Genomic DNA, 11,859 nt, shown 5'->3' on the forward strand with positions numbered 1-11,859 from the left:
GGAGAACTACATAGCCTAAAGACAGAAAGGGAAATCTAAACTGCCCCAGAGCAGACCCCAAAGCAATAGGCAGCCTCCAACATATAATGACGGTGAAGCAAAAAGAAAAAACACTAACACAGACAGACTGAGCAAAAGATGGGGCCCAAGCTAACTAGATAGGACAGGATAGGAAGGCTGCTGTCTGCAATCCGTGAAAAACCCTATGAAAATAAGAGCCAACAGACTGACAGAGAAAAAGGCCCTGAAGACGCTAGGCTTCAAAAAGACTATGTCAGTACTCAGGAATTTTCTGAAGACAGAGCAACAGGCAAAAAGGAATTCAGCTCACCCCAGCAGGGAATGGCAGAAACCAGAAAAGCAAGGCAAACCAAAACTAAAAGGCAAAGCAGAAAACTTAGCTTTTGAGGAGCAGGAATCAGACTGGTCTCCTAGAATTCCACAGAGAAATCACGCGCAGGGCAGAAGGGCGTCGGCAGCCTTATATCCAGTCCGTGACTCCACTCAGCCAGTCATCATCATTAGGCTCAGGTGCTTGATAATCAGGATCACTACCTTCCTTTACCAGAAGAGTGAGTTCACCAGACCTCAGTGGCGAAGGGGAAAATGAACTCAACAGCGATCGCTGGGAAAGCTGCTTGTTTCCCGGCGATCTCACTCATTGTAACGTGGCTTCTCCTCTGATCTAACACTGACAGATGATCAGAGGTGAAGCAGCGTTACTGTGTGACTAGATCGCTGCCTGGCACAGCTGTGCCAGGCAGCGATCTTGTCACACAGTAACGCTGCTTCTCCTCTGATCATCTGTCATTGTGAGATCAGAGGAGAAGTCGCGTTATGTGCCAGGCAGCGATCTTGTCACATCGTAACGCTGCTTCACCTCTGATCATCTGTCAGTGTGAGATCAGAGGAGAAGTGGCGTTACTATGAGTCAGATCGCAGGGCAGCAATCTTGTCACAAAAATAAAAAAAAGTAAAGAAAAAAAAAGCAGGTACACGGGTTAGGGCTAGGGCTGGGATTAAGGTTATGGGTGTGTTGGTGTTAGGTTTTTGGTTAGGGTTATGGTTAGGGATGAGATTAGGGTTAGGGGTGTGTTGGGGTTAGGGTTGGAATTAGAATTGGGGGTTTCCACTGTTTAGGTACATCAGGGGCTCTGTAAATGCAATATGACGCCCACAGACCATTCCATCAAAGTCTGCATTTCAGAACGTAACTACTTCCCTTCCGAGCCCCACCGTGTGCCCAAACAGTAGTTTTCTCCCACATATGGGGTACTACCGTACTCAGGACAAATTGGACAACAACTCTTAGGGTCCAATTTCTCCTGTTACCCTTAGGAAAATAAAAATTGGAGGCTAAAAGATCATTTTTGTGGAAAAAAAATTTTTTTTTTTTATTTTCACGGCTCTATATTATAAACTTTAGTGAAACACTTGGGGGTTCAAAGTGCTCACCACACATCTAGATAAGTCCCTTGGGGGGTCTAATTTCCAAAATGGGGTCACTCCAAAGACATACTGATAGGGAATTTAGATTGTGAGCCCCCATCGGGGACAGTGATGAAAATGTGTGCAAACTGTAAAGCGCTGCGGAATATGTTAGCGCTATATAAAAATAAAGATTATTATAAATAAAAAATAAAGATTATTATTACTTGTGGGGGGTTTCCACTGTTTAGGTACATAAGGGGCTCTCCAAATGCGACATGGCATCCGATCTCAATTCCAGCCAATTCTGCATTGAAAAAGTCAAACGGCACTCCTTCCGTTCTGAGCTCTGCCGTGTGCTCAAACAGTGGTTTAGCCCCACATACGGGGTATTGGCGTATTCGGGAGAAATTGCACAAAAAATTTTGTGGTTCATTTTCTCTTTTTACACTTGTGAAAATAAAAAAAAAAATGGTTTTGAAGTAAAAGGTTTGTGAAAAAAAGTTAAATGTTTATTTTTTCCTTCCATATTCCATTCATTCATGTGAAGCACCTGAAGGGTTAATAAACTTCTTGAATGTGGTTTTGAGTACATGGAGAGGTGTAGTTTTTAGAATGGTGTCACTTTTGGGTATTTTCTGTCATATTGACCCCCCCAAACTCACTTCAAATGTGAGGTGGTCCCTAAAAAAATGGTGTTGCAAATTTTGTTGTAAAAATGAGAAATCGCTGGTCAACTTTTAACCCTTATAACTTCCTAACAAAAAAAAAAAAAATTGTTTCCAAAATTGTGCAGATGTAAACTAGACATGTGGGAAATGTTATTTAACTATTTTGTGCGATATCACTCTGATTTAAGGGCATAAAAATTAAAAGTTTGAAAATTGCAACATTTTCTAAATTTTCGCCAAATTTTGATTTTTTTTTTTAACAAAAGCGCAGATCATATCTAAAAAATTTTACCACCGTCATGAAGTACAATATGTCATGAGAAAACAATGTCAGAATCAGTAGGATCCGTTGAAGCGTTCTAGAGTTATGACCTCATAAAGTGACACTGGTCAGAATTGAAAAAATTGGCCCGATCATGAAGGCAAAAACAGGCTCGGGTGCGAAGGGGTTAATAAATTGAAGTGGTTTTTGCGCAGCTGGAACTACAGATTCTCCTTTACTCGTCATTGATTCCACGTCTGTCTGGACGAAGTTCCGAGGTTTCTGCGGTGGTTGTGGTGAGCTGGCTGTTCTATTTTTTCTGTTTCAACATTTTTTTTCACACTTGCGAAAATCTTTTGCACAGTGCCGTATGTCCCACTTGTATTGCTTAATTTACTTTTTTGATCCTGGCTGTTAAAAATGGTGCATCCTAATGTCTTGTTCCCGCCAACAGAGAAATTAGGTGCTCTGCAAATATGATGGTCAAAATAAATGGTTACTGCTGTTAAAATATGAAAAAAGCACGCAAAGAGAACTGGCTACCTACTGTCCTTGCAGGTTGCCATTGAATAGCAAATATAACTATTCAGACCATTCATCAGATACTAAAATGGTAACTCATTTTTTTCCCCCGGCAAGGGATGGAAGAAGGAGAGGATTGTGGCTGAATACCCTGATGGCAAAATAATAATGGTATTGCCAGATGATCCGAAGTACGCTCTTAAAAAGGTAAACTGAGTCTCTCTTGCTAAACTAAATAAATAAAAAAATAAATATGAAAAGGGTCTAAGACTGAAAATTAACTATAATACACAACGATCATAGGTTAAAGTCTCATGGGTAGACTTAAAAAAAGAAAAATGGATGTTAAAAGGAATCTGTCACTAGGTTGAATCTCTCTCGGGACGCTGCGAGGGAACGGAGGAAGGTAAGTGTAATGGTTTGGTTTTTTTTTAATGGGGCCATGCATACCAGGATCGGGATAGGGCCAATCATTCCAGGAATGGGATGGAGCCAATCATACCAGGATGCCAAAAAGAAATGAATATGGGCGTGGAATGCAGTGAATATTCATTTCTCTTAAGCAGTGAGCACAGGAGTTAGCCGGTGACGCCGGCTCCTGCCTCTGTGACCCACTGCTCTGCGGAAACCACTCCCCCGCCAGAGCCAGTACATCTGGACTATAAGACAGACTCCCCATTTTCCTCCACGTTTTGGGAGGAAAAAAGTGCATCTTATAGTCCGAAAAATACGGTATTTTCTTTTTTAATGACCACAATGAAATGCTAAAAAGTGTTTTTAAATTCTGTTCTCCTTTCCTTAGCAATGTTAGGACTCCGCAGCTCCTGCATTGTCCCTATACCAAGTAATCACTTGATCACTGGGTCCGGAAGAGGCAGCCCCAACTGTGCTTTCTATGATGTATACACAAGGCTTGTTGAGAAGTTTTACTCTGCGTTGACGTTTTAAAACCTCAGTGCAGGGTAAAGTGTGGACATTCCAGATATTTCACTACTTCCAAAACGTCCCTATACTTCATTTTCCTCCTTTTCCAAGCTCAAAGGACAATTGGCAGGGGATTTGCAGATTGGTATTGGACACAGCCTAACTGCCCACTCCTTCATATCTCTGTCTCTTGGTATTTTAGGTGAAATACTAATAATTCATATATTTTGTTTTTATTCCAGGTCGAGGAGATCAGAGAAATGGTGGATAATGATCTAGGGTTCCAGCAGGTCCCTCTACAACTCCTTTCCAGGACAAAGACGCTGCTGTTCATTAGTAGTGATAAGAAAGTTGTAGGATGTTTGATAGCGGAACATATTCAGTGGGTAAATATTCCTGATGAACATTGCTGTTCACGTCTCTACACCAACTAATTATAACTATATTAAAATGGTTGCATCTCCAAAGTGTTTGTCACCTGTCCTTACAGTCTGCACGCTGTGGACTACAGCTCAAGCCGTCCAGTCAGTACTCTGGATTTGATGTCCTTTTTAGTGACCTGACAGAGTTGTACTCCATGGACATTACAGAATAACGCAGCCATACTTGTCAATTCCTGGCCACAATACTAATGCACTGCAGGATGCAGACAGGCCCCATTCATAAAAGGTGGAGACAAAACAGGTGCAAAATTCTGACCATCCAAGGGGAGGTTGTATCGTATATGGAGGCACACGGATAAGGTTTGTGTAGGATATCAGTCTGTGTCTTGCAGTATAGTGATGTAGCTATTGCGCTTAGTTTATTCAGGTGCTGCCTAAATCAAACTGTAGCACAAAGTAAACCAGGCCCTCTGGGCAAAAAAAGCAAAACAGTAGCACTATGCACAGTCCTTGTATTAGCGGGGTTCGGCCCGCTCAAGGTTAGCAACACCCACGGTTCAGGCATAAACAAAACACTTCTGGAGTGTTCCTCTCCAGACACTGAACAACTGCCTGTATAATACTAAGCAACCACCTCTGTCCCCATGGAGGTGGGTGTGTGAGTGGTTCATCAGTAGACCAGTTTTACCTTCACCTCACACCGCCGGGCCTGCCTGCATTATGCAGTATTTTGGCATTGTGCCCAGGTATTGGTAAGTATGGCTGCTTTTTCTGTGATGTATCCCTCAATCAGTAGTCTGTCCTCCTACATGTTCCCGGCAGTGCCAGCTGTAAACCCAAGGCTGTAATTGGTCAGTGGTGTCTTTTCTGATTGCAAATCCGCTTTTTGTGACCTGAACATGCCGTAATTCGGTTCTCAGCTGAGAACGGCAGGCAGTTGTACTGGGATGTGCCTAGTACTATATGTCATATAACCAGACTACAAGAGCAGTAGCAACCTGTCAATTTTCCTGATGACATTATTTTTTTTTTTTTTTGCAGGGTTACAGGGTAATTGAAGATATTACAAGTGAAAATTGTGACAAAGATCGAATAATTTCTGAGCGAGTGAAAGCTTGGTGTTGTTCCACCACCCCTGAGCCCGCTATCTGCGGAGTCAGCCGTATCTGGGTATTCTCCATGATGCGACGAAAGAAAATTGCCTCCAGGATGCTTGAATGTTTGAGGTAATGCTGCTTTCTCAAGGAGAAAGGAAGGGAAAAGAGGGCAGCAAACATTCCCACTATTAGGATTCCTATGTGAATACTGAGTGGGAGAGCAAGTTACTTGTGTAAGGCCAGGTTCACACAAACATGTGAGTTCTGGACTGATTATGACTGATATTACAGAAGTGACATGAAAAAAAACAGGTGGGGAAATGTTTTACCTCACAGAAAGAAGCAGCTGTGATCCCATGCTGTCCTGTCAGTATATTCTCTTGTTTCCTCCCCTGCCATTACACAGTAGGGGCACATTTATAAGATTATCTCAGACAGGAGCATATTATTATTATTATTTTTTATTTTTTTTTTTTTTTCTCAACATCCAATTGTGGAACTTATTTTTATACCAAAATCTATTGACTAAAATATACCTTGTTTGTGGGAAAACGCCTTTAACCACAAAATACAAATTCAGCTACTTATAGTTTTAAAGGGAGTCTGTCAGCTCCTTTAAAAATCATGTTTTCCCAGACACCTCACAGCATAGCTCCTATCAATTAAGGCGCCTGTGATTTTGTTTTTCTTAGGGGTTAGGGCTAAGATGTTCCTTTTTGGCTGTTATTCCTACAATGTGTTTTTTATGCCGCTTACATTTGCTCTGTATTTTGCTGTGTCAAATGTCTTACAGTTCCAGCAAAGTAGATGGGATTTATAGAAATCTCATGCACACTGTGCTTTTTTTATTTATTTTTTTTATACTCCATTTAAACTGACCTGCGGTGTGGGTTTTAGATTTGAAACATATCAATTTCTTTTGCCGGCACACTGAGTTTTTATATACAGATTTTCCCCATAGATGCAGAAAATCCACAAGTAAAAATGCACATGCGTTGTAAAGTGAGTTTTCACTGCGGAAATGCAGTAAAAGTGCATGTGATATGCACATGACTGTATCAATAAAGTTTCTTCAAGCCAAATGCCATAAATTACCAAAATTAAAAATGCAAGTAATTTAATTTGCGTAATACAGTTGAAACATCTGACATAAAATCAGAATAAACCTTTCTTGTTTTAGGTCAATTAGGTTAACCATAATTATTAATATTTGCCAAATGCCAGAATAATGAGAGCGAATGGTGTAAGGCATTTTTATTATTAACTGCAAAGTCAAAGTTTTCATAGATTAAGATTCCTAGGCTTTTAAACAGTTGTGAACTGCCCATATGATGATGTCATGCGTTTGGAAGGTTCAGGTTTTTTGCCAACATCTGAGTTCACTGAAGACACAACTGTGGATGTATTTTAATGCACACCTGAAACACACTGCTTCTTTGATCGCGCTTTGGTACGACATGTGCATATCAACCCAAGGACAGTGGCAAAAGACCTTGTGTATATGATGGCGGAAACTGGTAAGATTGTGTCAATATCCACAGTGAAACGAGTACTGTATCAACATGGGCTGAAAAGCCACTCTGCGAGGAAGAAGCCATTACTCCAAAAGAAACATAAAAAAGCCAGATTAATGTTTGCAACTGCACACAGGAACAAATACCTTAATTTTTGGAGACATGTGCTGTGGTCTGATGAAACTAAAATTGAACTTTTTGGGCATAATGACCATCGTTACGTTTGGAGGAAAAAGGGAGAAGCTTGGAAGCCTAAGGACACCATCCCACCTGTGAAACACGAGCGAGGCAGCATCATGTTGTGGGGTTGTTTTGCTTAAGAAGGGACTTGGTGCACTACACAAAATAGATGGCATTATGAGAAAAGATTATGCGGCAATACTGAAGCAACATCTCAAGACATCAGCCAGGAAGTTAAAGCTTGGGCGGAAATGGGTCTTCCAAATAGACAGTGACCCGAACAATACTGCCAAAACGGTAACAAAGTGGTTTAAGGATAAAGTCAATGTTTTGGAGATTTTGGTGACTCACTAGGTTAAGCACCTGTTCACACAATGTTTATGCTTGGATGTGACAGTCAGTTTTTGAAATTTGTATTCATTTGCTTTCTGACTGAGCACTCCACCTGTTAGCCGCAGGCGTTTTTAATCAAAGCAGGGCCACTTCCCCTCCACAGAGATATAGACTTCAGTCTAAAAAGAGGATTTTTCATAGGTTCCCATTCAAATGGAGACTTCAGTCTTAGTGAGGATTGGCATAGACGGGGACCTGGAAAACGAGAAATGCCTTAACGTGGCTTCCAGGTACACATAACTTGGCCATTTTATGCGCTAAACTTTCTCAATTTTTCATATTTCTAATGCAGTAATGCAATTCATTTTTCATTTTTGCATGTTATGGCGCTGCAGTGTGCTTCCTTTTTTGCTTCAATGTTTTGGAGTGGCCATCACAAAGCCCTGATCTCAATCCTGTTGAAAATTTATGGGCAAAGCTGAAAAGGCAGGTGCGAGGAATGCGACCTACAAACCTGGATCAGTTACACCAGATTTGTCAGTCAGAATTTGGGCCCACTCCTCCTAACTATTGTGAGAAGCTTGTGGAAGGATATCCCAAATGTTTTACCCAAGTCATTAAGTTTTAAGTCCAATGGTTCCAAACACTAATGAAATGTTTGTAAACTTTTGACTTTGCAGTAAGTAATAAAAATGCCGTAAAACATTCTCTCTCTCTCTCTCTCTCTCTCTCTCTCTCTCTCTCTCTCTCTCTCTCTCGTTTATTCTGATTTCACGTCAGATATTGAGAAAAACATGCATGTTTTTTTATATAGTATATGTAAACTGCTAGTTTCAAATGTAGATACAATCTGCAACATCAAAAGTTCATTGTGGGAACGTAGACAACATGACGTCTTTCCCAGGGGCGAACCCACCAAGCTTTTAAGAGAGACTCTTAGGCTGAGTTCACACGTGGCGTTTTTTTCGCGTTTCCGTGGCGGTTTTAACCGCGCGATTTTGCCGCGAAAACGCGAAAAATAAGCATCCCATGCATTCCTATGGGATTCCGCAATGCTGTGCTAATGCTGCGGTTTTTACCGCAGCGGAATCGCTTCGCGGTAAAAACCGCAGCATGCTCATTATTTTGCGGAATCGCGGCGATCCCGCACCCATAGGAATGCATTGTTCCGCTTACTTCCTGCATGTGGCTGTGCACACCATGCGGAAAGTAAGCAGAACAATTGCGGATGGTACCCACGGTCCGGAGGAGAGGAGACTGTCCTCCAGGCTTTGGATACCATATCCCTGTTAAAAGAATTATAAAATAAAAAATATTGTTATTCTCACCCTCCGACGTCCTGCGCAGCATTCTCGCTTCTCTCCACGCTCCGGTCCCAGTAATCCTTTGCGAAAATGCCCGCGATGGCGTCCGATCTCGCGGGATCGCGAAGTCTCGCAGTCATTCGCGCGACGTCATCGTGAACGACCGCGAGACGTCGCGATCCCGCGAGAACGGACGTCATCGCGGGCATTTTCGCAAAGGATTACTGGGAACAGATGCGCGGGACGTCGGAAGGTAAGAATAACAGTATTATTATTTTTTTTTTTTTTTTTTTTTTTTTTTTTACATTCTATCTTTTACTATTGATGCCGCATAGGCAGCCTCAGTAGTAAAAAGTTGGTCACACTTGTCAAACACTATATTTGATGAGTGTGACCAACCTGTCAATCAGTTCTCCAAGCGATGCTACAGATCGCTTGGAAAACGCTAGCATTTTGCAAGCTAAATACGCTTGCAAAATGCTAGTTTTTCCGCGGGAAAATCGCGAGAATTTAAAATGCGATTTTCCCGCGGACTGGAATTCCGGAATTCTCGCGGTAATTTCCGCGAGAGTTCCGGTACGTGTGCACTTAGCCTTAAGGAAATGCCAGCATTTTGTTTAATTTTCCTGATGTGTCTTTTTATGTTCTAATAAATATATCACTTCACTAACTCTGCCTGCTCTTCCAAAAAAATGTAAAAAGTCAACATGTAGACATTCCAATAAGCTATAGACTTAATGGAAACCCCTGTTTTAGTGCAGATCCTGTCCCAAAGGTGAGACCCTCATTAATTGGCCTGATCTCGCTTCTGCAATTTAGTGAAGGTGCTGGACTATAGTAATGAGAAGTGTCGTTTTCTTTGTTTTTTGTTTTTTTTGGGGTGGGGGAGGCATTTAAACCATTCCTTTTCTTTATAAATAAAAATTGGACAATCCCATTATCTGCACTTGGGTAGCCATTAAGCTGTATGTAATGGGTCTTTCTTTTCTGTTTTTATCTGGCAGGAACCATTTTATATATGGCTCTCACCTGAGCAAAGACGAAATTGCATTTTCAGATCCGACCCCAGATGGCAAGCTGTTTGCCACGTGCTACTGTGGCACTGGACAGTTCCTAATCTATAACTTTGTCAATGGACACCATCCAGTGAGTTGAAAGATGGACGTCGCCATTCCTTTAGCTTACGGACAAAGCTTGCATCATGCGTACAGATATGAGCTCAGGATGTGAACACCCAAAGGGAGTTCTTCTTTTTAGTAAATGTAAAAACTGGAAAAAGATTCAGAAAGGGGGAGAAAAAGCTTAATTTTGAAAGCAAATATTTTGTTATCTTTTTCTTCCAAAAGATCATAGTTCAAGTATTTTCTATACAGTTCTTTAGTCATGTTTACATGCAGCAAATGAGTTGTTCATAGTGGACTAAACAATTTGTAAGGAAGGAAGACCTGGAGTGAACTGAAGATCCTTATGTGGGTATATAGGTTTGTGCATGGGGTTTTATTTCATGTGGTTTAATTTTGACATTTTAATTTACCTTGACATTTATAGTGTTTTTGAGTTTTGTGACCAACGTCAAATGCAAAGAGCCTATTACACATTGTGATTTTCGTGACCCATTTTCCCAAAACAAATGTGCTAGTCTACACCCAAATACACACATTTCACCCCAAACTGAGCAGTTTCATGATGATAACTCCATGCGCACGTTTCCCTATAGGTCACATTAGTGTCAGAGAAGATTCATACCCTATGGTGGAATGATGTGATAGATGGAATTATTCTTTAATGCAGCTTAGAGGTTGTCCACTACTAGGACAACCCCTTTTTAAATACCATATTCTCCCTTGTAAAATTAAAACCCCATATACTCCGTGCTTGCACCATTCCAGCACTGTCTGTGCTGGGTCTTCCGAGACTTGTGTGACTGACTCTAGGGCTCGTGTGTTATCACAATCAGCGGCTGCTAGTGAACTGCTGCCCTCTCGTTTCCTTTGGAAGAATCTTGGGAGAGGTGTTGGCACTGTGGCCCCCTTAGCTGCTTGTGCTCTTGTGACATAACAATGTAGCACAAAGCTTGGGAGGTCCGCTGCTGGAATATCACTGGTGCAAGAGATCAGTATATGGCATTTTAAGAAAGGTTATCCCAGTAGGACAACCCATTTTAAAAGTTGTGTGTGGCTCTACAATTCCTGAGCATGGGCAACTGTAAAGACTGTCGGGTATGGCAAATGCAAACATATAAAAAGGTGAGATTTACTGTAAAATGGGAGGCGTTGGACAGAGCATCAGAGAATTCAACTTTCGTAGTTAATTTCTCTGGTTACATGGTTGCTTATGACTAGTTGGTCAGTATGACACCCTAAAGAAGATGGATAATGTGTACTGCACTTATAACACACTGACACTTTCTTGAGAAATGCAGCAGCATGTGTCACATATATACCTGATTTGTATTTTAATAGAGCACATTTTATGATTTAAGGTCAAGGTGACCAGGAGAACTTTCTTTTAATTGCCACAAGGAAGCTCATGGCACCTTGTAAAGCGTCTTGTGACTTGTATGCACCACTGAGGACTTCAGAGCACTACCAGTCTTCTTAGCAGTCACTCTTTTTTTAAGGGTTTTTATACTGAATGTTAATAAACTGCTGTGGCCTTTTCTGTAAATGTATAGAATAATTAATTTTCATTTTGTTTTCTCCTTCCCTGATAATGTTTTTGCTTCTTTTTAAACTGTTATTAAACTAACCAGTTCCAACTTATCGTGTTGTCGTTTCCTTCAAAATTTAATGCAGATATTTGTTTTAGAGGAAGATGGCAGGATCCAGCTTCAGATTTTATAGGACAAGGCTTCATTCAGCCACAACAGTGAATAAATAATGTTATGGTGGCTGAAAGTCGGAGGCAAAGTTTCAAAGAACAAAAAAATTGACCGGTCGTTAAGGACTTGAAAAGTAGTAGGGATATATGAAAAACGCTCATTTAAAGGGACTCTGTCAGCAGGTTTTTGCCATGTAATCTGGAAATAGCAGGAAATAGGGTCTGAATCACAGATTTCAAGGATGTAACTTTTTTGCTGTGTTGCCTTTACTTAGAATGAAGGTTTTATCATCTCTGCATTATCACTGCTGGACTATAGCAGCATGTGAGCCCTGGTCTGACCACGGCCCCTCCTATGTTAAGCAGCTCACTTTAAATAGATAATGTACACAGTCTGGTGTGGGTGGGGGCAGCGTTCTCA

At 41.2% G+C, this 11,859-nt stretch overlaps 1 protein-coding gene across 2 annotated transcripts in view; it reads left to right on the forward strand.

Moving 5' to 3' along the window:
* The window catches only part of ESCO1 (establishment of sister chromatid cohesion N-acetyltransferase 1), a 44,830-nt gene extending 33,450 nt beyond the window's left edge, over positions 1–11,380 (forward strand). For both annotated transcript variants that reach the window (XM_073550856.1, XM_073550857.1), the window contains exons 7-10: positions 3,001–3,090; positions 4,050–4,193; positions 5,232–5,416; positions 9,623–11,380. In XM_073550856.1, the coding sequence (XP_073406957.1) occupies positions 3,001–3,090; positions 4,050–4,193; positions 5,232–5,416; positions 9,623–9,773 (570 nt within the window). In that variant the 3' untranslated portion in view covers positions 9,774–11,380. The remainder of the gene's footprint in view (positions 1–3,000; positions 3,091–4,049; positions 4,194–5,231; positions 5,417–9,622) is intronic.
* The last annotated feature ends 479 nt before the right edge of the window (positions 11,381–11,859 follow it).

Source organism: Dendrobates tinctorius, unplaced genomic scaffold (assembly GCF_039654945.1).
Source record: "Dendrobates tinctorius isolate UK_male_01 unplaced genomic scaffold, ASM3965494v1 ptg000171l, whole genome shotgun sequence".
Lineage (NCBI taxonomy): Eukaryota > Metazoa > Chordata > Amphibia > Anura > Dendrobatidae > Dendrobates > Dendrobates tinctorius.